Source organism: Mycteria americana, chromosome 5 (assembly GCF_035582795.1).
Source record: "Mycteria americana isolate JAX WOST 10 ecotype Jacksonville Zoo and Gardens chromosome 5, USCA_MyAme_1.0, whole genome shotgun sequence".
Classification (NCBI taxonomy): Eukaryota; Metazoa; Chordata; class Aves; order Ciconiiformes; family Ciconiidae; genus Mycteria; species Mycteria americana.
In genome coordinates, this window is record NC_134369.1 from 32,657,214 (window position 1) to 32,684,239 (window position 27,026).

Sequence of the window (27,026 nt, forward strand, 5' to 3'; positions counted from 1 at the left end):
ATTTTTCTTTATAGATAAGTTGCTGTTTCTCTTATATCAGCTTAAGGAAATAGATGCTAAGGACATAAAGGATACGTCCTTGCAGATATCAAGGAAGTTTAATCACCCAGATGAAGTCACTGTTTACACTGAAATACATCTAAAAACTTACTCAAAGAGAAGTCTCAAAATGAAGAGTTTACTTTCTACTGCTGTGCAGCACCAGTCCGAGATAGACTTGGTAAGTCACTTTCCCACTGTCAGGTATCCTGATGTAATAAAAGAAACTATGCAATATAGTATTACATTGACTTTTTTTGCTTACTTTTTATTGGAATAAGGAAAAATATATCAAGTGTTCATAAGAAAAACTGTGAAAAGTATATTAGCAAAACTAATATTTATTAAAAGAGAAACACATTTAAAAATATATCAAGAATCATGCCCGTTTATAAGCCTTTACATCATTTCAGAAAAGACAAATTTCCAGTCTCCAGTTTTTGAATACAGAACCAGTACATTCAGCTCAATGTAAAAGCCACAAAATTAAAGTGTTTGTTTGCCACCCTTTTGTATTAGATATTTTCCAGCTGCATAATTCAGTGCAGAAAGCTCAGAGGAAAGCAAAGTGAAGTGAATTCCATCCCACAGCATAGCAGCATTTGACATTATTTTATTCATTCACATTCATAACGTGTGCCTACCCTGAATATTGATATTTCTAAAATATATAGACACACACAGAAATTCCTTGAACAAAGGTCTGGCTGAATTGCAAGCTCAAGTGTGAGGAAAAAATATCTAATTCAGACTCTTCAAAGAAGCCTTCCTTCCTCTTACACAGAAAGAGAAAGATGAGACTTATAGCATTTTTAAAGTTTCATCAGCTCGTGATGATCGAACTGTAGGAAGAAGCAACACAATCACATTATGTGTCTTTAATTGTTAGATATAAAAAAGGGAACTATTATTTCCTCAAAAACAAATGGTTACCGAAGTAAGGTACTCTACATTGAACTTCTGGGAGACTAAAAGCCATTATAATCCTTGAGAAGGGTAGGAAGGAAATATCACAGAGGTCTTTGAAACCATGAATGGCAAAAATGGAAAACAGATGAGAACTGTTCAGTCTTGAAAGTACATGGGCATCAGCCAGTAGCAAGTTGAAAGCAAAAGGACATGTCCTCTCCCAGTGCATAGTTACAATCTGTGGAGTTCCTTGCCAGATGCTGTAAATTATAAAAGTTCATGGAGGGAGGTTCAAAAAGCAAGAGAGATAAAGGTATAGAAGAAACCAGTGTTTCCTCAAACACTGCCGCACCTTTGACAAAAATAAGTGCTTCACTCCGTGGAGTTTGGAAGATTATTCTCCAGACGCTCGAACTGTTTGAATAGACCTCCCTAGTCATCTGGTATCAGCCACTGTGAGATGAGATACTGGGCTAGATAATTCCCTACTCTTCCCCGCATGACAAAGCAACATCTATGTTGTACTGTACGTTCCTTGGGTTTTCGTAAGAGCATCTGTCGTCTGCAATGAATTTTCAGTGTCACATGTGCTACTCCCTTCCCAAGAAGACAGTTTCCAGCTACTAGTTTTCAGTATTCTGTCTTGAACCACATGGCTTTTGCACACTGCAGCTTGTCTGTACCCTCAGCTATGGAAACTGCTCACGTATTGGACGTATTGATAACTTTCTTCAACTTTCTCCTTTGCAGAGCCACGTTTAGGGCTTTGAAGAGAGTGTCCTTGCTGTTCAGAACATTGTAGCGATTCACTTCCACTAACCTGCGGAAATCATATGGCTCAAAGGTGAAATTTAGAGTACGGTAAGGAGAATCTTTTGCCTCAATGACGAAGTCACCAAAGGACTTCTCTTCTTCTGACTCACGCTTAACTCCTGCAACAAAAAAAACAAACAAACAAAAAAAAAACCCCACAACACATACACAAAACCAGCAGTGATAGACTCATTTTAGTTGGATTCAGCAAGGAGGATCTCACAGATAACTCTGTTGAACCTTAACTTTTTCCCCAAATCTCATCCTCAGAGATTTCAGCTCCTTCAGGATCCAAAACGCTTGGAAGCTGAAGGTAAAGTATCATTAACTTTTCTACTTCCACTAGACTCCAAAATACTAAAATACATTTTCATTGTGATAAATTGTTTAGTGCATCCATGGTTATCATGCTCAAAATAGGAAATACAAAGCTCAATTCTTCCTGGAAGTGCTGTTCTACACTAAAATAAAAGACACTAACACCCTGAGTTCAACTGACCTTAGGAGGTTAGTAGATACTCTTCAAAACATGGTAACTCATGTTTTTAGCACCCTACCACTTAAATTTAAATACCAGTCTTGAAAGATGAACATTAAAGTAATTTGCTAAAACCACTTTTGCTTGTTGCTATTATAGAAAAGGTATTCTTGAGCCATATTCAAGCCCAACACTTTGAAACTCTTCATCGTTGATGAGGAAATGCAGCCAGGGCCTGGCAATCATTACAGTATTCATACAGATAGCATGAACAGAGTGCCTTAGATCTCCCTTGCCTGCATCAGTCCTCCACATTCTTTTCTATGTATTCCAAAGCTTTTCTTCAGGATGTTGTTTCCTCCCAGCATGGGAGAAATAGGATACTGAATTTTGTCTGTCTTCTTAAAGGTATAGCTCTATGTTTCATCCCAGTGCTCTGGCTTGATAGATTGAGGTGGGCCTTACGGTCTATATTAATCACATTAAATGAAGCAAGGATCATTTATCACTTGACCTTACACTACGAAGGCACAGGCCACTTAGCATTGAGTTACATGATCTGACATACAGATTGGTCCCCAACACTTTGCTGCTTAGTGGTTTATTCATATCCAATAAACAAATTAACTTATTATTTAATAAGAAAAGCACTATAAATCAGATTCAGAGTAATTAGAAGTAACAAAATCAGGTATCAGGCCAGAAAGGTTCAGAAAGAAGAAAAAATTTGCCTAATTTTAATTCTTCCAGCCTTTAGATTTTTTTTTTTTTTTAATTGTCAGCCTCTTCTCCCACTCTCCCATCCGAAAAACTAGTGGAAGCTGATTCCACCTTAAATGAAAGTAAGAATTTAATAATTACAGGATAATACTATGAAGAATTAAAGGAGGGACACTGAGCCCACTGAATTGTCCCCGTCAACACACCCAAAGGATTGTAAAAATAGTTCTTGAAAATACAGATCCCTTACCTGGAGCTTTGTATTTCTGGAAGGTGTCATTCACCAATGGGAAATGGAGCACAATTGGAGCCTTTGGATTGTTATCATCCACAAACATGTAACACTCTTTTGGCTTCTTTTCATCTTCCTCATTCAATTTGATTTTTGGAAAAGGAATTTCCCGCTCCTCACAGTATTTCTGAGTCAGCTCTAAAACCTGTTGTCAAAGAACAAAAATAATTTTGATAGAATACCAGCAACACATCTAAGATCATCTAACTACAATCCTTGAAGGGAGAGACACTTTCACAAAAAAAAAAAAAGGGGGGGGGGGGGAGACACAGAAATCCAACTTCAAATTGGCAGAAACAATTTCTCTGTCTGGTGATACAGAAGAAGAATGAAGAGCAGAACTGAGAACTGCTACCAAACATCAACAGTTTGCAGCTGAAAGTTATGTTGTTTTCTTACTCTAAATATATTCCCCTTGACTTTTCTGCAGTTAAAAATAATCACTTGTACATACAGGAAATAACTTGTTTGCATGAAGAAAATCACCAACAGCCACTTTTCCATTAGAAGCGTACATCTAAGTAACAAGGATCATATGAGCTAAGCAAATACTCTTTTAGGTAACGATCTATTTAGGCTTCTGAAAAGTGTTGAATCTCATTACAGTTGTCACTTCCCATCTCCTCATGGCATTCACAGTAAAAAGCATAGTACGATAATATTTGAAAGAGGTAAGGATTTATTTTAATGCACTCTTTCATTAGTGTTTGTATTCAGCATCAACTGAACTGCTGCCATTGTGAATATGATTCTGTGCTTTTATCTTCATGTAATAGTGCTCAACTACATCCCTCACCTCAAACGGAGCTTCCCAGGAAAAATTGAATGACAAGATAACATCCACATCCCTCTCTGGCTGAAGTACCAAAGGAAAGGGAGAATTGATAGAAAAGCCACCGTCCACTAAATACAAGCTCTCTTCCATGGGGGTCAGCTGGTTGGGAAACGCATCCAGATGAGTGCCTGGAAGACACTCCAAGCAACACAAGTAACCATAATGATTCATTACACACCTCCCAGTACAAGCAACAAACAAAGCTTATGCTGGGGCTATAAGAAGAAAAAAGACATTGCAACATGGACATTCATCTGAGACTGACCTGTAAAGTCTGATGATGAGCTTGCCTTATATGACCAAACATACATAATGGACCAAATTTTTTGCTACGGTGTAAAAAGGGGTAAATTCCCTGACTTCAGTGGAACAAAGTCAAGCTCACTTATGTTCTGTAACATTGACTGTTACAGAATATTAACACTCTATTTTATATCCCAGATACAGACAGACTCATTTACCTCTCCAAGCCACAAATTTCTTGATGTTAACATAATCTTTATGAAGATACAATCCCTGCATGAAGTTGAAGGTTTCTCCACATGTGACCCGGGACTTGAAGAAATCCTGAAAAATTTGTAACAAGGGGCCTCCAGGTATAACCAAGCGAGTCTTCAGTCGTGTCGGATCTCGGAAATGGAATCTTCGGCAGTCATCTGCAGAAGCCACAGAAGGATGCAGAACACATAGAAAATGCTTGGCCAGCTCCAACATTTCAATCAGACTTTTTCTACAATATTTAACCAGATGCCTAAGGCTGAATTTGTCCTCTAATAAAAAAAGTATTGTAATGAAATTTAAATGAGCTGCATATTCTATAGTTGGATAATTTACCTGCCCTGTTTAAAGGGAATAGCATTACTCATAAATCATTTCCCATATTAATTTCAAACCCACACAAAGAAACCCTTGTTACCATGTGACAACCACTTCTGTCTAAGACAACAGTCATCCACACACAGTAGCATTTATAGTTACAACAAAAGTGGGGGAAAAAAAACCTAGGGCTGCAAAAGCAGACAAAAAATCTCCCCCCCCCCCCCCCCCCCCCCTACTTACTATAAGGCTCTAACTATAGTTATAGCACCTTATAGTTATGGCACATGAGTGTCATGGTTTAACCCCAACTGGCAACTAAGCACCACACAGCTGCTTGCTCACCCTCCCCCCCAGTGGGATGGAGGAAAGAATTGGAAAGCCAGAAGTAAGAAAACTCATGGGCTGAGATAAGAACATTTTAATAACTGACATAAAATAATAATAACGATAATAATAAATTGTAGTGAAAAGGAAAACAACAAAAAAGAGAGAGGAACAAAAACGGGGGGGGGGGGGGGGGGGGGGGGGGGGGCAAAATCCAAACCAAGTGATGCAACTGCTCACCACCTGCTGACCGATGCCCAGCGAGTCCCCAAGCAGCGATCACTGCCCCCCCAGCCAACTCCCCCAATTTATATAGTGAGCATGACGCCATGTGGTATGGAATAGCCCTTTGGCCAGTTTGGGTCAGCCCTCCTGGCTGTGCCCCCTCCCAGCTTCTTGTGCGCCTGGCAGAGCATGGGAAGCTGAAGAGTCCTTGATTTAGTATAAGCACTACTTAGCAACAGCCAAAACATCAGTGTGTTATCAACATTATTCTCATACTAAACCCAAAACACAGCACTATACCAGCTACTAGGAAGAAAATTAACTCCATCCCAGCTGAAACCAGGACACAGAGCAACTCTCAGCCTTTAATACACTTCCTTTTCACTGCTAGGGAGGCATTGTACAAATGGAGAACAATGCATAAACATACAACCAGCTTACCCAAGATTACAAAAATCAGGCCAAGGAGGGAACTGAAAACCTATTGTTCACCTCCTGCTTAGCAGTCCAGCTTCTATTCTTCCTCTTCTCATTATTAAAACCCCTGCACTGTAATATGTGTTTAAAACAGTTCCCAGAACTAGCCCAAATTTGTAGTCAGTCAGATACAAAATTTAAAAAAAGGAGGAAGAGAAAGTGTACTGAAAAACTCTTCACTAATTACTCTCTTCACTATATGTGTGATGGAAGGGAATAATACACAGTATAAGAGAGATTTGTCCAAATCCAACCTTCATGCTAATCTTGAAAACTACACATAGCACATTTTTCAGTCATATTATTTGTATGATCATTCCAAAACCAGGAATCTTTTGAAAAATCCTACTACTTTAATGTATGTTCTTACCTACAACTTTGATAACATCTTTGAAGGAATCTAGAAAGCCCAGTCCTATACCAACCACCTTCAGGCAGATATCATCCAAGCTTGCAGCAAAGGCACTGCCCCACATTCCTGCAGGAGAAATATGGAAGAATTTAATACTCAAAAGGCTTTTCAGAGTGTAACCAAAAGGCCTATAATTCAGCTGCCATTTGTCATGGGAAAGGGCTCTCACTTGACCCCTACTATTCTAACAGGTGATGTTTGAGTTTAAACCTTTGAGTTAATCATGTGACAAATTCTGATATAATAATATAATGCAGAAACTTCTCCAAGAGGAAAACTCTTCTATCAGCAAGGGAAAGATGGCAAGAGAACAGGAAGACCTAAAGCAGAAGTTTTTGACAGGCAGCTCATAATAGAGTCTTCTTGCAGACTCAGGACATCAGACCGTAATACTATGAACCTACAACTAAACCTTCAGAGAAAGATTTGACATTTTTCCCTTCTTCAAATTCTTTAGGAAGGGACAAAAAGGCATGGGTTTAAGTTGATGAGCCTCAAAAGCAGTGTAGCTCCTTTCAATCTCCCCATTTTATTTACTACTGTAAGATAGTACCTTGTAGAAAACAAATCCTAGGCTCTGGACGTTTCTGGACGAGCCGTCCCATGAAGAACTCACTGTCAAAGTCCTCTGTTCGGACAAAAGCTCCGTATTTGCGAAATCCAACTTCATAGGGAGTGAACTCGCACCATTCTAAGAACAAGCCAACAGGATATTTACTCATCTCAGAGTACATGTAGGTGAAAATATGTAGGTGAAAATACTCATTTGATTTCTGTTCACACAGGGGAGACAGAAGGGAGTCTCCCTCACTTTTCACCATCACTATGGATTTCCCTGCCACTCTTCTCAGTGAGCCTGTATCTTACACAATTAATAAAAAAAATCTTGTACAGGCTTCCATTGACTAAATACAACCTCCTTTCTTCTTGGCTTTTGGGAAAAAAAAAATCCCATCTTGCTCCATCTTGACTTTGTTAGTACAGAAATAATCTGCCTATTTTACTTCCACTTTAAACCATTCTGATGGCTCCCTTTTCCATCACAAATGGAAGCTACTTCACCTTCCTCAGCCTTTCTTCACACTACTTAGCATCTCTCAGCAACTATTACAGTACTGACTTGAAAACTCAGTTGACCCACTGTGTCAGACTTCATTGTCTGCTTATCAGAGTGTCCCCTCATGCTTGAAAGCTTTCCGCAAGTATTTACAAATCAAATTCATTGTCATACACACACTCCTCCAGAACAAAACAAACAAACAAGTCCCATAGTGGTACACAGACAGACACAAGCATTTGTGTTCCTGTCTCATTGTATCTATCCTCACTTGTTGCATCACATTTAAAGTTTTAAGTGACCTGGAGTACGACTGGCCTTCATTTTTTACCGTAATGGTATAACCAGCAAGAATCCAGGCTGCTAAATACCACAATTTTGATGATGCATGCTACAAGGTTGCCGATCCATCATTTTACATGAATCCTACACAAACTGATTATCTGAGACTATAAAAGAAAGTAGGTCACCTAATTATCAAGGACTTCAATTGTCTGATTCAGACACAGACTCGTGTATTATACGAATCTTCCCTCTCAGCTCCTGAAAATTTCAGGCACTTTCTAGCAAAGCATGTGGAGCAGCCAGCAGAGCTGAATCTCGTTTCTCTGTTACAGCCATGAAGACGTTTGCGACCAGGATGATAACACTCTGCCAATCAGTATCCTATTACCTCTTGCACTACCAACTGCTGCTTGAGCCACGTTTCCTGTTGTCAGCTACTCACTACCCAAGGAAATGGAGAGGTAAAAGGAATTTATGGACTTTAGCAAACAAAAATACATTTGTCACGTTCATACCTGCAAAGTCACCGCTGCTAATGTTGGGTCTCACATTGACAGCTGCATAGATAGGATAGGGGTTCTGGGCCCGTTTCACTGCTTCTTGCTGATCAGACAGCTTTGATGGATCTTCCTGGTCACAAGCAAGGAAGGAGAAGCACGCTTTAGTCAATAAGTTCTGCACCCATACTTTGATAATTTGAAGCTGTTGCTTAGCATTTCTGACTAACAATACTACTAATTCAAAATCCCTTTTCCTCCCGCTGTCCATGTATATGGTTAGATTTTGCCAGAATATTTCTGCAGTTGCATATTTATAGTGTCTGGTGTTATTAATAAAATAGTTACCCCTCTGATTTCAATTAGCGTAGCAAATACTGCACAGTAACACCGTTTTGCAAAACCAACATCATTCTCTCAGGCTTAACCTGCTCAATACAAAAGCTATTAATTTAATAACAGTCATTCCAAATAAACACTCAATTTCTCTACAGCACTGATCTATATTACTTCAAAATTCTTTACTAAAGAAGGGTGCTGGGAAACCCAGGGCAGAAAGAGATGAGAACTCCCTATGTTTATTCCACAACACCATCTATTCCAGAACAGCTCACAAAGCAATAGAGTAATTTGTTTCTTGACAAAGCTATAGAGTTTTCTTGACACAGAACATGGGGGTGGGCAGAGCTCCCACCTGGAAGGCAAACAGCGGTACGCATCTAAACGTGAATTCTTTTACCTTCTGTTGGAGGAAATATTCCACAATAAGGCCCCACAAATCTGTAAAGGAAACTTTCCGTCCACTAATCTCCATTGCATTCAGCTCCTGGAAATAGTATTTCAGTCGTTCTGGGGAAAATGCCCCTGCTTTGCTGCTGGACACAGCACCCTGAGCTCTTCTGATTGCAACTTGAAGGTCTTTCTGTGACCAGTCAGGGTCTTGATACAATGTTGATAAACACCTGAAAATGCTTATATTAATGCCATCAGTAATAATGACCCTCTTGTAAACAATAATTTTAGCTAATTATAATTAGTGCTGCAGCACGGAACTAAAAGCTTGAGAAGTCTAGCTAAAAGATAAAAGATCATGAAGAGAAAAGAGACCATAATAATGTATCTCTGAACTCTAAAAACATGCTGAAAACTCTGACACCTAAAGGACAACTTCATCCTGATTGCTAACCTGCTTTTCAAGGATGCTCCAAGCATCATATGCTAGCACAAGTGAACCAGTTCATGAATATGAGTTAACTCCAGGCCATAACAACCCTGAGAGACTGGCCGACAGCAAGGGTGCTACTGCATACAGCAATTCAGGCCATAACCTTCATCAGAACACAGGTCTGATTAAAGGAGAAACTAGTCTGAACTATTGGCTAGCCACATGAACAGATGCCTACATTTGTTTGAAAGTCTGTTTCTGAATCAAAAAGGGCAGGCCAGATCACAAGGTTGGTGTGATCACAATACTAGGTACACATAGGAGTTAATTTAACACACAAAGCTCTGGAAGGGAGGATTGTACTGTCAGCTTGCACAACTCCCCAGTGAAATCTTTTCACAAAAACAATGTGTACTTATGAGGGATGATTTCACCACAAACTCCAAGAACTGAGCTACTGAAACATTCTAGCCATGTCTAACATTTCAGGACATTGCTCCAGTCCACCAAAGGGCAAGCCGGTCCTCTATTCAGCCACATATGCCATTTTGGAAAGTAGTGACATAGCGGTCCGTGTGGACATGTTTCCAGTGACTTGCACCACCTCAGTTGTCTTCTTGGCAAGAGCAAGGAAATGGGGAAAGTTTTTGCAGTCAGGACTCTGAGGGAACATACAGCAGTTTTATTCATGTAATATGTTCTAATATTCAACTGCCAGGCTTGCAAAAGCAGCAGACTCATAAATTTAGCCAGTAGTTGTATGGGTTAGAAGTGATAATGAATCTCTTAGACTCTTTAGGATCCCCATCAGAACTCACAGGTGAGAACTGATAAAATATTTGACCTCGTTGTCTGTCTACAGACGGCACAAATGCTGTTTTGGCCTTATTTTGCATCAACACTACCGTATTCACCTATAAGTTTCTGGAATCAACACTGCGTATAACTTACCAAGTAGAGCCAGAAATCCCACACAGATATACTGCAGCATCCAAAAGTCCCAGCTGCTGAAGGCCAGCAAGACTGCCATAGAACGAAGTCAGGGCTCTCATCCCACCTCCAGACCCCAGTACTGCTACGACTGGGACCTGCAGACAGCAAACTCAGGAGTCACAATCACAGACTTTTGAATTGCCAATAAATTACAGAACTAATCCCTCTCATTCTTATGAAAATAAGAGATAAAATCTCTGTTTCTATTTACATTTCAAGTAACTTCAGGTTTGATTTCAACCAGAACTCCTTTCTCTACTTTGTAATTGAAATATATTGTTTACTACAAAACATAGCAGTGTCATCTTAGGGACAGTCATTTACTGAAATTATGTATATTAACACACATTTACTTGCATGCCATACAATATACACATAAGAACAAAAAGAGGCAATCATTCTTATAACAGCACCCAAAGATCACAGAGCAAGGTATCAGGTTATCTAGATATAACAGTGTCTTCAAATCAGCAATTAGGAAGCTGGTCCTGTGGTCTGAGCTTCAATTTACAGAATCACAGAATCACAGAATCATATAGATTGGAAAAGACCTTTAAGATCATCGAGTCCAACCATAAACCTAACACTGCCAAGACCACCACTACACCATGTCTCTAAGCACCTCATCCAAACGTCCTTTAAATACCTCCAGGAATTTAACCATTTAACCATTCTGGAACAGGCTTTCCCATCACAATTCAGAGCTCAAAACCTAAGGTACAAGAGTTCAACTAAAGAAATTACATACATTCTGAAATGTCAAATTTTTTTGTTCCAAAACACACACATCCCCCAAAATTTTAGAAATATAACAACATTTGAGACTTCAGAACTGAAATGTCACAGGGATCTCTCTCACACCATGGTGAATGCAAACCATGTTTTCTGTCAGTTACAGGCAAAGAATCCTACAATACCTAATTATCAACCAAGCACAAAGGATTTTACGAATCTCATTACAGCACTGTGCTCAATACCTCATCTTTTGGAGGGGATTCTTTTAAGTGAAGAGTCTTCCTCAGTGCCTCAGAAACTATTTTCTTCCTTTTGTCCAAAAATTCTCTCTCCTCTTTACAGAGGTCAAAACCCAGACGTATATCAAGATCCCAAGTGCTGAAATAGAAAATAAGACAAAAATACCCCAAATTTTGGAGAATTTGTAATTACCAGGATAAAGCAATTTTTGTGAACACACAATCTACGTGCTGATCTGAATCACTGGATCAAACTCTTAAATTAAGTTTTAGCGTATGTCTATACACCAGCTATTTCATAACAACAGCTTTTGGAATTAAAAATGAAACGTCTCCCTGTTGTATTTCTCCCTTAACGTCTAAATACAAAGCTTGTGTCAAACAGTATTCAGATTAAGCTTCGGGAATTTCACAAAGGAAGAAGAGATTCTCGGTCAGTGAAGAAGATTGTATGAGGAGCAACTGAGATTACTATATTGACATGGATGGAAAAATGAGGGGAAGAGCTTCTTTAAACTTTTAACTTCTTTAAAACAGACGTTGCTGAACTTGAGGCAGAAGGGGACAACTGAATACCAATAAACTTGCTATGAGTTTGTAAAAGGCGAGCAGGATCTTCAGTTAACGACTATGTACCCAATGACCCCATCAACTGCTTACTAGCCAACCGCTCAGTTTTGTGTGTTATTCTTTCCTTATCACTCCTTTCTGGCAGCCTTCCTCTATTTTATAGTTCAAGCTCTTCACACACTGACATGTCCTTTCCTATTTGTCAGTACAGCACTGCACATATTGTGGGAACTATCTGTACCTAACAAAGCTACCTAATATTTACACCATCAGCTATTTTACATTTAAGTATTGGGAACACAAAATTTGTTCAGGTTTCAGCTGGACTGACACCAATCCAATAGATAGTATCTGCAAAGTGAAGAGTCACAGCCTTCAGAATCAAAATAACCAAAGATATTTTCCTTTAATCTATCCCAAGAGATCAATAGAGACAACAGACCTCCCCAGAACAGCAGGGAGGGTCACCCAGCTCCTTCACTATGAGAATAAAGGCCTTTCCTGATTTTTAGAGGTCTTTGAGGTTCTCACTCACCTCTCTTCAGTTTTCAAACTCATATCCAAACTTCGTCCCTGTGAAAAGAGAGAACACATCTTGCAATTGATAGCAACTACATAGGTGGAACTACTAACTAGAGGTTATGGCATCAACAGGGTCACTAGATACTAACCAGAACAACACTCTCCCAACAAAACTACAGCTCTGGAACACCTTGCACCTGTTTCAGGCATTTTCAATAGTTTCCACAGAGAATAAAAGCACGTACTCAGAGAGCGGGGGGGAGGGGGAGATTATTTCTTCTGCAAGCTTCTACCTTTTTTCCTCCTCTGATATTTTTCTTTCACATCCTAACAGACATTTTGGTTTGGAAAGTGATGAACTTCATACTTATTTTGCAAGACCCAACCATGAAAACATTTTTAGAACAATTGCGCTGAGTAATCTCACCACTTCATTCTAGATATCCAAGAAAGCAGCACTCCTAAGAATCACGTGCAGCTTAACTTTCCAAATGCCTACAGGCAATGTGGGAAAGAGTTATTCGAAGTACGTTAAAACAAGTGCAAAATGTGGACATTACCTGTCCCAGAGAAACGATTCTATCAACTTTTTGTCCAATAGGAAGGGAATTAACTGGTACAGTCCCCAGTCCCAGAACTGTAGTATGCTTTTCAATATCAGGGTTCATACCATCCTAATAAAAAACAAAATGTTATTTGAGCTCTCCAGAAAAAAGTTAGAGATATGACTTTCATATGTCAAAACAGCAAACAATCCTTAAAATCATTATAACTAAATCTTTCCCAAAAGTCTAAGGCTTTTCAAGATCATCCTGCTCTCTGCTTGACAGATCTTTACTGGGATTATTTCTGTCACTCAAATAGCTTTTTTTTTTTTTTTAAATATAGCTGTCTGCCACAAGCAAAAAATCTTCATCTCCAAATATAAAATTTCCCAGAAAAATAGTTGTGTTCTGACATGTGTCAGAAAGCTCACAAGCAAATTTGCATTCTGTCTTCAAAGCAGGATTGGGAAAAGATACCAAAAAGGCAACAGTGTTAGACATACAGGAAAAAAAAAAAAATCACAAAATAGGAAGTAAGATAACAGCCTTAGGGACAAATGGGAGCATGTAATAAAAAAATATAATCATCTTTACAAGCAGAGCAAATTAAAGTTTGCCAGGAAATCTTTGAGTTTTCTCCTCTGTTGGATTAGCAAGTAGCAAGCACGCTTAACACAGAGCTGTGTGCAGATTCCTAAATTTAAGAGAGGCGTATTAAAAAACACCTCCTATCACAGGGCCACACTCAAACCTACACAGCCTACCAGGTGGGCTGGAGCCTTTACACCCACCACAGGCCTCAGCCCTTGGGAGAAGGCAGCACCTTAAAGAAACAACAGGTTGTCACCCTTCTCACAAGAACTGAAGACAGACAAGGAACGACCCATAGATTTCACAGATGTCTTCTGACCAAAACGAGCTGTCCTGAGTCAAATGTCCCTCTAAGCCCATTGTCCTCCTCCTAACGGGCAAAAAACGTGCATTTAGGTAGAGGGCAAGCAACATTACTACATTCCTGGCACTCTCCTACCTCTGATAAGAGAGGAAAGGTCAGACTGAATAGCTTCGTGCTCTATGCCAGCTCTTGAAAGAGTATGTTCTGGTAGCTACCGGGGTGGTTTGGTTGAGGTTTACCGCCTGGGCCAATCTCCATGGTTGACTTCTACCATGTTTTTGCTTGCCTGGCTCTGAGTTTTTGACTACATAACTCCAGGTCTCTCTTCAGGTCACGTTTGCTGCCCAATCAACGCCATTGCAAAGCTATTCTTGCATATTCCTTTTTGTGTTCTCTTCTCCATTGCTGCCTCTAGAGTAGTCAAGATCACCATCTGCATTCATGCTGCCCAACTGCATGTGGGGATGAATAACATCACAGAATAAATAGTTTCCTTGCTCTCATTTTTGGTGTCTGGCTATACTGGGAGCAGTCATCATAATGAATATTTAGTCACTCTTATGGGATACACAAACTGCATGGGTACCTGTAGAAACTGTGAAGTGATAGACAACGCTAAATAAGCCTCTGGAAGCGGCATGTGCTCTACAAGTTTCTAATAGAAAGGACTTGCTATAGAGTATCTCAACAGCTGAAAGTAAAGATGTCTTCATGTAGCAAGTATGTGCAGATTCACTTTTTTTTAATCCTTAAGTTTGAACAGATTTTAAAGTGTTGGGGAGGATATAATTAAGACAAATCCACCTCCTTACCCAATGTCAAAGATCCAATGAAAAGTCTGACATTTTAGTTCAATTTTTAAAATAAAAAATAGTGTGTAAAAGCAATGATAGAGAAAAACTTCTCTCTCTGCCCATACATTCCTAATACATAACCAGAAAAATGCATTCAAGACAGGCTTCAAGCCTAGCAAATTTTGATCTGAGCAGTTACAACATTACAGAGTTAAGTTTGATCAAAAAGGTATATCTGGAAGTGACGAGTAACCTTAATAATAGATGGTCCCTAGCACCACATACATACAGTACTCCACAAGAAACTTGTTTCCAATGCAAGCATTTGACATCCACACATACCTGAATAATATACCCAAGACTGACATCCTGGAACATCTGAAGCAGTCCCTGGCCTTCTTATGATCAAATTAAGGCCATTCAATTTATGTTCAGTTTTCATGGGCCAAAGGCACTGGTGTCAGAGTGGATTTATTCAAAAGTGGGCTGTAAACTTTGTAGCAGTCAGCACAGATGCTTACCTGTGGGACAGATATGGTTTGCTGCAGCTCCACTTGCAATTCTAGACACATTTCTTTATCCACGTGAAAGACAAATGAGGTTCCATAATCCTTCTCATTGTCTGGTCTCCAAGGAATACACAACTGCTTCTGATATGCCCCTGGAACAGACAGCTTGACCTCACAGCTCCCTGTGCATCAGAGCAAGAAGTTTAGGCCACAGGAACCATTTCAATAAATGTTGAAAATCAGATACTCGTTAGGTGTAGCTGAGACCATGAAAACACAAGCAAAGACCCTCTTGTGTGGTACCCAGTGGAAGGAACCCAATATTATTTAGTATTAAAAATAAAAGCAAAATTAACTTAAAGTCAATTTTTTAGTCAGTAGATAAAAATGCACTGTGTAGACAATCAAGTCTCCCCTCTCTCCCAAGGAATAAACATGCTGAAAAGTAGATCTGACAAACTCTGCAGGCAGCCCTACCTTGCTGTTTCTCTTTTGTTTTTTCCTCTTTATTGACAGTGCCTTGCAGAGACAAGCAAGGATGAACCTATGAAAAGAAGAAACCAGCTCTGGTTATGAGGTTTTAATTCACTACTTTATTGAGGCTTAATCCACCTACGGTAGTAGGTTTAGGTTTACAGCTGCAAACTGTCAAAAAAACATTAAGGATTATTTTGATCTTTCAAATAAAGAGCAAGTTTTTTTCAGCAGGAAGGGATTATCTGCTGTTGTTTCAAAAATCAAAACCACCTTTCCTATTCCAATTACTAATTTTTTTTTGCAACCAGTATTTCATAGTTGTAAGTTCTTAACACTTGGGGATTTTCTGTTGTTTTATGTTTAACGCATGCGTGAGTACCAATTCAGAACCTGTTCAGATCCAAGCAAGCACTTCATAAATTCTGCCATGACTTTCTGTCCTTGGATTGTCCATGTCCTCATGAAATTTAGTGTCTCACACCATTCAACCATCAGCTTCCCTTGTAATACAGCAGATGAGATACTTAATTGGCCATAATTGCTCTCAAAGATAAGAAACTATTCCACTGCTTGAATGTAAGACTGATTTGCTAAGGGAAACAGGAACACAAAAGACTCCTGTGAAATATTTTACAGAACTGTGCTGTTAAATGCTACCAATTTTTCCTGAAAAAATATTAAAACTCTACATTTCAACAATGATGAACTCTTTCCCATCCTTTTCTCCTTATTAAAAATCATCACTCCAGTCCCTTTCCTTTGGGGGGAGAAAAGAGGTGGTAACACCTGTATTTTTAATGTATAACGCACAGATCTTTTTTTTTAGAATGATTGCCCTAAGGGAATAGACAAATCCCTCAAGATGAGGCCTCCCACTCTTAGACTCAAGAGTTATCACCTACTTACTAATGGCACTGATAAAAGCTTAGAAACAATAGGTGTTAATGTAAGAAGGGGGACTACACCTGGCCAGCATCTAGGCTAGAAAACTCAGTACAATCTGCAGGACTCACCAGCATCCTAAAGAAATTTTTTGTTTACATCTTTTAAAACAGGCCCACTGGAGGGGGGACGGGACGGGACGGACAGGACGGGACCAATACACAAAACAAACCACCAAAAAACACACAACTTTCTGTGAGTTGGTTTAAAGTTTTAAAAATTGAGGAAGCTTTTTAAAACAACAAATTTAAAAAAGAGGCACGTGCTGGATGGAATAGGAGCTATTTGGATGCAGGAGTTGAATTCTCAACAATTCTCGTCCTCTCTACTAAAAACCTACCTTCAGGAGTAAATCCCAACATACATGTAGCTGACTTCCATGTACTCACCACAAGGACTCCATTGGTCAATGCCTCTGCAGGGGCATCTGAGCTGTTAAAGGAAGAGATTTAATGCAAATGAGTTTTGTTTTTAATTTGCTTCATCCTACTTTACAAACTAAACTGCCTGGATAAGAGGTGGGGGAGAAAGGTCCTCAGTGTGAGAGATCTGTGCAAACTAGATTGACACCAAGTGTATTTCCCTTCACAGAACACGAGGGGAAAAAATACTGAAGAAAAAATTCCTCTGCAACTATAAGCACGTGCTATAAGTTCTCCCCATCTCAGTTACTTTGATAATCTAGAGAGATAGGTTAGACAGACTATCAGATAAAGTATTCCGTGTTTATATTGCAAGGTTAACTGTGTAAGCTTTCCACTCCTAAGTAACTCATCCACAAAATGTTCATTTCCTTTGCAGCGCTGCCGTTCCCATGAAGTCCAGCAAAATTTTGTTTCTTTTTTGGTACCCCAAAAATTTTGGTGACTGGAGCTTTAAGGATCTTTGGGATCAGCCATTGGTGAATCAACTTGAACACCACAGAGAACTGTAAAGCATTAGCCTTTTTACGGGCAAGACTGTCCCTGCATAGAAAAAGCAACTAAGACAACATATCTGCAGAGCACAAGTTCATTCAGCTCTTCAGGTAAGACTCACCATTTCTCCAAGTAAAACTCTACATCCAGCTCTTCATTAGCCTTTGAAAATAAAAGTTGGACAGAGGTGACCCTTGATCTTGAATATAATTATGATAAGTTTTTCCAAGAGATTAAGCTTTCTTCCTGTTACAAACTATAGTAACTATTTTTGTTGCTTTTACAAGAGCTCCAGTTAAATTTTCGAAGGTTTAAATTTATGCCTTTTGTTGTTGTTCTTTAAAAATTCCTCTCCTCCCAGGCATATCCTATATGACCAGACACATCTATGCTTGAGGAGACAAGCACATACAAGTGACGGTTGGCTCTCAGATCCATTACTCTGCTCATGAGAAAAAGCACACCCTCTTCTGGCTCAGGTACCACCGCAGGGCCATCTCTGCAAACAGAGCTTCTACATGAAGCTTTGTGCTTCCTCCCATTTATTATTTCAGCAGATTGCGCTCTTAGCTCATTGCTGTCTTTGTCTCGTACAGACTTTGATCCAGTCATCTTTTCCCCGCCATAGCATACCGTAAATGCTTGATACCAGACCTAACGCAGCTTTTAAAATAATCGAGTAGAAGCCAATTCGGGTAATTCTCTTTACTGAAGTTTCCAGTTCCATAATTACTGATCAAGAGGACTTAAACAATCAGCAAACAGGATAGGGTTAGTGGGAACAAGGGAGTTACTAAGCCTCTTTCCGTGATCACAAGTCATTTAGAGTGCCCGTGACACTGACCAACACCTCCCTGCTAACTGCATACCAGTTACCCTGCTTCTGACCGCACCAACAGCACTGAAGCCCCGTTTCTCAAGAAAACACATCATTAGCTCACCTTTAATCCAGACCTATTGTAGCAATGTGTTTGAGGCAGTTACAAAAAAGATCAGACTGGTGATACGGCTTCAGCTACTTGCAACAAGACAGCTTGTTTAAGTCCATAAACAGGTGCACAGGGACCGGGAGCAGCTGATATGTACCAATGTCACCCACATGAAGCAGAGGTTAAATGTAACTGAACATATCTCAGGTAAAATAAGCTTTTGTTAGCCTTTTGACTTATTAAATACAGAGGTAACCTTTGCAGCAATAAAATTCTTCACTGCAAACTGATGATGACCAACTAAATAAGACAGTCTGCAGTCCCCAAAATGACCGCTGACTGCGAATACCTTTCATTTTAAGCCTAGTTTATGCCCCTCTAGTCTCCTGAAAAATCAATTGCCTTTAAAGGTGTTTTAACATCTTCTGAAAGACAGCAGTCATCCCAAGTTTCATTTAGCATGGCATCCCAAAGACTGTGGAACAGACACACACACACACAAAAAAAATCACTAGGGATTTTTAGAAACATCTCAGATGACAGTAAAGCCATATATGCTGTCATCACCTGCTGATGCATTTTCCCCTTCCCCTACAGATAGATCAACCAGCCTGTACTGCCAGATTTCTATAATGATGAGCTGCAGATATTCACAGTTGACCTGGGAAGAAGCCAGGGACTAACCTCAGGGTTCAACCTGAAAGTACGCAGCAAGGGCTGACCCAGCTTCATGCCCCCTACATCGAAGACGATAGAAGTGAGCTCATCGCTGACAAGGACATCCTTATCATAGAGTGTCAATTCCAGAATGTTCTAAAACCAAACAGAAACAGCCAGCCTCAGATGAAGAGACAAACACTTTCACAAACCTGAGTAGCTGTATACAATAGACATTTTATGTATTAATCAACACCCTTCCCCTTTCCCACTCCTGAAGAGAATTCACTATTTCCAGCAGGACTTACAGCATAGTTAAGCAAAAAGCTTCTGGTTGACAGTGTTTAGCTAAAAGATTTTCTGAGCTTCCCAACTAGAGAGAGGGCCCAGCTGAATGCATGTGGCAGTACTCTCCACCAGCTTCAGACACAGATTTGCCTGTGGAAGCAATAGCAATTTCCACTCTTTCAGCATGATTCAGTCCAGGATGTTATAGGGACCTATCACTTCCTGCTCAGCCCTGTCTCAGAGCAGGTAAGTCCAGCAGAAACTAATTGCAATAGACACAATGAGTACACATGGCACCCAAAAAATGGCCTTGCAGCAACTAGTTTTCAAGGAGACAAGACTGAACTTATAATTCTGCTGGCATAGCCTCACAGCAGTAACCAGACCGAGGCCTCATGAGCCTGCAGGGGAAGAAAAAGCTCACACACCCTAAAGCTTAAATGGTAAGAAAATTGCAAACTAAGTCAACTACCATTCCACCTTTGGCACCGACCATTATGGAAAGGCACTCCAGTGAGGGGGATAGTTTCTTGTTAATAAGCACCTTATTCCAAAGCCTAGGATGTTATTCAAAGCAATAGTGCCATACTGAAACTGATCTTTTCAGGTAGAGTTTCCTTCCCTCTACCACTAGTGTCTACTTTGAGAATGAATGCTGACAATCTGAAGACGTTGTTCAATACTCTATTAGGTCCTGCTCAGACAGCAGACAGATGTACTGTATCTAAGAGTTTGAATTTTGCTTTTCTTGATCATAGGAACCTGATGGCAAAACTTGACTGAATGAATTAAGTGGCAAAGTGATTTGAAATTTAGTTCCCATTACCCTCACTCAGCCACCTGGCTGTACAAGGCAAGTACAGCTACAAGAAGGCAGTAGCTACTCTGTGAAAGTAGAAGCAACCCTCAAGTAGAAACTTGTTTTGTCAAGGAATTTCCTTGAACTCTACCAGGTAGTGCTGTAACTTCCCTTTCCCAAGTTGCATCACAAGGACGTTTATGGAAAATTCTAGCTGCAATTTACACAAGAGTGCAGTTACAAACTGCTGTGGTTATCACTGGACAGGCATAGTAGAGCTTTTTGTACCACTGAAGACTGACACCTGACAAGCAACACTGGTTTTGAGGGTAATAAAGATCCCTTGGTTGTGAACGAAGTATCAAAAGCAAGCCAGTACACAAATGCAGGTAGCTCAACCAGCTCCACAAAGTGCACTCCTTACCTTGACAGCACTATGGATTCGATACTGGAAAGTTTCATTCCATTCTGGGTTATCAGAGTTGTCAACAACCTGAGTTCGGGAGACTATGGGAGAGGCAGTGGGCAGCTTTAGTTCCACGTAGCAGTCTGCCTTGGACACTAGAGCAGAGAGTGTAGAGACAGACATCAGAACAACTTTAATCAAACATACTCTTTCCCATGAGCTCCGCATTTTCTAGACATTGCATCACAGAAACATGCAAATTTAAGGCTGGACTTGTAAAGCAAAAGCCTTTAATGAAGTACACGTCTGAACAGCAGCAAATTGAACATTAGGTACCTATATTTCTTTTTTCTGGTTCATCCAAACCATAAAGCCCTTAATAAAAGAGACTACTATTCAAAAGGAAGAGCAACTTTTCAAAAAAGATTACTGCTGATATCGGGCCCATTGCCTCTTGTCCTGTCACTGGGCACCACTGAAAGGGTCTGGCTCCATCTTCTTAACACCCTCCTTTCAGATACTTGTACACATCGATAGCATCCCCCTGAGCCTTCTCTTCTGCAGGCTAAGCAGTCCCAGATCTCTCAGCCTTTCCTCATATGAGAGATGCTCCAGTCTGTTTACAGTCTTAGTGGCCCTTCACTAGACTCTCTTCAGTAGCTCCAATATCTCTCGTAGTGGAGAGCCCAGAACTAGACACAGTACTCCAAATGCAGCCTCACCAGTGCTGAGTAGAGGGGAAGGATCACCTTGCTCGTCCTGTTGGCAATGCTCCTCCTAATGCAGCCCAGGATACCGTTAGCTTTCCTTGCAGCAAGGGCACGTTGCTGGTTTATGGTCAGCTTGCTGTCCACCAGGACGCCCAGGTCCTTTTCTGCAAAGCTGTTTTCCAGCCTAGCAGCCCCCAGCATACACTGGTGCACAGGATTGTTCCTCCCCCGATGCAGGACTTGCACTACTTTTTGTTGAACTGCATGAGGATCCTGTCAGCCCACTTTTCCAGCCTGTTGAGGTCCCTCTGGACAGCAGCGTGACCCTTTGGTGTATCAGTCGCTCCTCCCAGTTTTGTAACGTTGGCAGACTCACTGAGGGTACACTCTGCCCCATCATCCAGATCATTAATGAAGACATTGAACAATATGGGACCCAGAGTTGATCCCTAGGTTACACCACTAGTTACTGGCTTCCAACTAGACTTTGTACCACTGATCACCACCCTCTAAGCTCTGCCATTCAGCCAGTTTTCAATCCAACTCCCTGTCTGCTCATCCAGCCCATGCTTCATCAGCTTCTCTATGAAAATCTTATGGGAGGCAGTGTTGAAAGCCTTACTAAAGTCCAAGTAGGCAATATCTGCCCACTGCTATACCCTCATGTAGTCTGGCCAGGAGCTGAGCTGTTGGTTTCCATTCCCTGAAAGTAACTGATTGTCTCAGAGTCCTTCCTTCTTCCAGTTAAGGCCGCTTTAACAACGCAAGTACGGGAACCATTCTTCACTCCAGTTGAACAGAAAGGCCATAAAAATAACTTCTCTTCACATTGTGATTCTAGTCCTCAGCCTTATCTGATCTTGTTCTGCAAAGTAGCAGGGTGAATCTGCAGCTTGGCCTCACATCAAGCCTTTAAAATATATACATAATGCTTTACAAGAGAAGCCTTTGTTCAGCCGTAAAGGCAATACGCTATGTGTAGGTAAGAAGTTCCCGTAATAATGCTATCCGTGTTACAGGTATGCACTCTGAACAAGCCATCTGTTTTCATAATACCTTGACTAAATACTTACACAGATCTGTACCCTTGATGTTTCTGGCTCGGAGAACTTTTACTGTTAGGTTGTAGTAAGGGTGCTTCTCCCACTGAAAAGAGAGGAACAAGCTCAGCATGTAACAACTGCAACACCTGTTCTATAACCACACTGGTATCAGTCCAGAGAAATGGATCAGACCAGTCAGCCCAAAACAAAATATTAATAAGTCAATTTGGGAACACTTGCAGTGCTTTCAGTGTCCTGGAGGAAGACTACAGGAGTCTAGAAGGAAACTCAATTCCCTTTCAGAATGGCAATGAGTCATGTCTTAGGGTAACTCCTCACCAACTTCAGAAAAGTCCCTTATTTAGGGTTTCCTCTAATTATAGATCAATTTTGAATTGCTTCATTAGTTCATTCCTGCTGAAGGATAAACAGATACTGAAGGTGCTCAAATAATTTTAATCCTGACTTGGCTAGTTTACGAGTACTTGTCAAGGGCACATGCATGCTTGAGTAATAGCAGACATGGCAAGAATCTTAACAGCATGGTTTAAAGACATAGCAAACATACACTGTTTACAATGAGGAAAAACACTGCTTTCTTGTAGGAACCCATAGTTCACGGCAGTTTGAGCAAGAAAAGACAAACCTTATATTCCTATTCATTTTGGACTGTTACTGGTATCCACACTCTAAACGTGCATGCCACTTTACCAGCATAGATCAAAATGTTATCCTTGCTCTTGAAAGCTTCTGGGAGGCTATTTTTGGAAAGTAATATTAGTATCTAAATGCCCGGATGTGAAGAGGGAAAAAAAAAAAGCGTGACTGAATCCTAGATCATGAAGGAGAAGCGGGGGAGGGCAGGGGAAGACAAGAGAAAGTAGCTTGAAGGGATTTAGTGCAGAGACTGGACACAAGCAATTGTGTAAAGCGCATTAACAGAATGGGATTCTGCCTCATTTCCATCACAATCCTGGCCAGCTAAGAGCCTTTTCTATTCTCAAATCCCATTTCAAAAATGCTTTTCACAAGTGGTCACTAGTAGACGTTCATCATTTTCTACATGGTTGGCCTGAGAGCCGAGTTTAATTTCAGGTACACTAAGTATTCATCTACAACTGAATTCAACAGGATCTTCGCTTACAACAAAATGCTGCAGAGTGCCAAATATTATATAAAAATGTAGATCCTACATGTCACTAACTAGGGTCTCAAGAAAACCAATGAACCCTGAACTGTCAAACTCTTCTTGAATATTCCTTACCTGATAAATGGAACTGTACTATGTTTGTTAAGCAGTCACATACTTGTAGAATTTTTGTTATTTCTTAACACTTTAAGATACTTGCCAGCTTTTGCAAAACAGGGTTTGAACAACACAATAAAACCAAGACATGCGTACTATACTGAACATCTACTGAGTGCCATCCACCCTGACCAACAAGTAAAGGGTAAAAATTACACACATAGTCTAAGACATCTCACACACAGGTACCAAACTAAATTTGTGCTATTATTACTCTTAAAGGGCTCTTATTTGCAGCATCAACATGTTGAAGATACTCCTTCCCTCATTTGTTCCTGGGAACAAGACATGCCTTCACGTCCAACTTCACCATGAGCTCTATCCTTCAGATGCTAGTTTTTCTTCCTTTTTAAACCTTTCCTAACCACCTCTGTTTTGTTCAATCACCGACACTAGTTTCTCAGGCAAAGCCTGACCTCCTTTCTACCTTGTCAAGTTGGGGAATGGACTACAGAGGGAAATTCAAGATCGCATAGATTATTCTCACCGACTTCCTAAAGGTGCTGTAAGTCTTCAGGTTGTTGAGAAATGAAGCTACATGATCACATGCCCACTGCTGTCAAAGCAATCTTCACTCATGTAGCCTGACTATCGCCTGGAATTCAGACGCAGGGGAATTCAGCAGAGGAAGCACCGAACACCCTGAAGATAGCATATCCCTCTTTTACTGCACACCATCTGTCAACATATAGTTACATGTTCAAACGAAAGTCCTTTCCAAAGGTCTCTAACAACCGTTGATCTGCAGTCAATGATTACGTGACTGAGGATACATTTTCCACACCCACTTCATAATTTAATGACATATAATGCAACAGACATTTCATTGTGCACCCAAGCTATCAATTATGCCAGAACCTTCCCATGTGCCTTTCCTACTTATCTTTTAGCCAAGGCACAGCAAGGTCGTAACATGTTAGAAGGTGAACTTGCAGAGTAATGAAGCGTGAGAGTATCAGATATGCTCGACCTGAACACATCAGGAAAAAGTCAGGCAAGAAATCTGTATAGGAAATGAACAACAAATGATTACAGTTCTGCCTATACCAGTGTATATGACAACATACCAATGTACGTGACAGATGCAAACAACCAATTTCTAGTTTGCAGTTTAATGATTTTTCAGAATCATCCCTCTTCTGGAGCTCAGGAAAGTACATCTGAAGCAAAAAAAACCCTTGAAATCCTCAAATAAGGGTACAAGACTGAATTCTCAAATACTCAACCCTGCTAACAACCGTCTGTATCTTTCATCTAAACTGAAGGTGCTGATGCAGCACCAACTGCAAAACAGGTTATCCCAGCTACAGGACCCTGTAGTCTTTACTCTCAGATAGCCCAGAACACCCGCCTTCATTGCAGTAAGTGCTGGGATCCACTCCACATCTCACAATAAGCATGCCAGTTTCATTACAGTAATGTTGTCAATAGCAAATAAAAATGTAACTTCTAAGTCATATTTTCTTTTTTGTTCACTGCTACCAGGCAAATCAGGTAGCTCAGTCAAAGAAATGTGCAATTTACCAAGGAAGCACTTTCCCCCCCATCTTGTTCCTGCTCCCAAGTAAACACTGCTGCCCATAATTCCCTTCCTCCTTATTTCAGCAACAGTGCCACAAGTTCGCTTCTAAACCCAAAAGCAAACTCCTGGCTTTCCTAGGCACCCCTTGCATTTTCCCTCCTCCTCCAGAACTGTGCACTCACAGTCACAAAAGGAGACTTCAGGCCCAGCCCTAAGAACCATGGTCTTCTGGCGGGCAAGTTTTATAACTAGTCAGGTGATACGAGTGGTACAAGCAGCTCAGTATCACAACAGCAGTGGCAAACACTGGGCTTGCTCTCAGTTTACATTGTTTGTCTTTAGGTGTGCGAAACTAAGGCTAAACTTCGGAAAGTTAAAGATCATATTGAATTCCCCTACAAAGCCAAAAGGTAATCTGCTACCCCTCTCCTTGCTCAGTTGCTATTAACTGGCCAATACAAAATCTCTCCCTACCGGCCAGCACAACTTCCCTAAGTAGTGTCTTATTTATTTATATAGTGAGCACCTGAGGGGAAACATCACATCCAGCGGTTTACCGGTTAATGGAAATCACAGCAGGCTAACACTAGTCTCTTAAACCCTGATTTCCCAAGTACTAAAAAACAACATTAAAAAAAGATAATTTTTTAATGTCAACAAGATAATTTTTATCACACAGCAAGCAGGAGCGCAGAGAGGCATACAGGGAGCAAGCCATCTTGTGACATTTAACAGTCACAATTTTAAGCTGTGGATTTAGGGGGGAGACAGGTAATCAGATGACATATCAGACCTCCTATACAAAGGCTCCTTCGCAAACAGTTTAGTGCAATTCAAAATTGAGGTTATTGGCCAGACCATCTTACAGAACGGAATGATTATAAACCATTTAAAGGAGAAACACACTGAAACCACTTTACCTAATGTGGTTGCGCTGCATTATGAACAGGGGGCGAAATCATCATTAATCTTTGTCTCCTTTAGATTATTAAGCCCTGTGGGATAAGGCAGAGAGCAGAAAGGAAGGGAAAGGTAATCAAGGATATTTTGCAAGAAAACACATAAGCACCGTTTTGTCTCTACTGATGAGAAGCCCAGTATGCTGGAGTTTTCCCCCCAAAAGTACTTGGCATCAGCTTACTTCTGTCCCACAAAACCTAAGGGAACAGAGACCTGCTCTGCATTGCCTCACACAGACCCCAAATTTAGTAAAAGCCTGGAATCTACATTAGTGTTGTTATCCAAAATTTTCCCCTAATGATAAACTTTTTGAAAAATTCCTGCAGAAGTGCAGGGCTGGTTTTCCACACGTGCAGTAACGGGATGCTGTCTCAAAGACAGCCCTACAATTTGTCTTACCCGCCAGTGATAAAGCCCAGTCTCTTTCCTCTCCTTCCTTTGGAAAAGCACGGCTGCCAGAAAAGGCAGCACTCTGGGTGGAAACGGGCCCCGCAGCACCTCACAGAACATGGGGAATAAGTCCCGTCGTCTCCGCAGAAAACCTGACGGGGAAACACAGAAGGTAAAGACAGTGCCGGACAGCCGGCTGCGAAGGGCTGCTTGCTAAGGGCGGTGGAAGTTTTGCGCAGGACTGGGCTGCGCTCCAGCTGCGAGAAGCGGAGGCGTGGCCTGCGCTTGCCAAACAGCCCAGTTCAAAACCTCGCTGGCAGGTTTTTCGAATACTGGGAGAAGATAAAGGCAGCAAAGCAGCACTGAACAAGGAAGCCCTGGGTAGGAGGAAGCACCGCTCCACGATTAAGCCGCAACCTCAAAATGCCCAGTACAGATTTTTCTTTCAGTTCCAGCAACCTGGTCCAGGACTTTGGCCCTTTCAAACCCTTTCAGAGTTTCAGCATACCCTAAAAGAATGTTTCTAAATAG

General features: G+C 40.7%; 2 protein-coding genes across 2 annotated transcripts in view; one reads left to right on the forward strand and one right to left on the reverse strand.

Annotated features, from left to right (window-relative positions):
• Window positions 1-27,026, forward strand: part of CAPN3 (calpain 3) — a 233,842-nt gene that overhangs the window by 85,102 nt on the left and 121,714 nt on the right. The gene's annotated exons all lie outside the window — the stretch shown is intronic.
• On the reverse strand, window positions 693-26,615 carry PLA2G4F (phospholipase A2 group IVF). Its single transcript, XM_075501497.1, has 20 exons — window positions 26,505-26,615; window positions 22,348-22,420; window positions 20,583-20,719; window positions 19,099-19,227; window positions 17,607-17,647; window positions 16,958-17,000; window positions 15,627-15,693; window positions 15,162-15,331; window positions 12,967-13,080; window positions 12,420-12,457; window positions 11,318-11,453; window positions 10,299-10,435; window positions 8,922-9,144; window positions 8,201-8,315; window positions 6,897-7,034; window positions 6,302-6,409; window positions 4,548-4,742; window positions 4,048-4,214; window positions 3,210-3,396; window positions 693-1,880 (listed from the first exon to the last, which is right to left on the reverse strand). Exons 1-20 carry the CDS (start codon window positions 26,613-26,615, stop codon window positions 1,651-1,653), a joined length of 2,559 nt encoding a protein of 852 aa, XP_075357612.1. The 3' UTR covers window positions 693-1,650.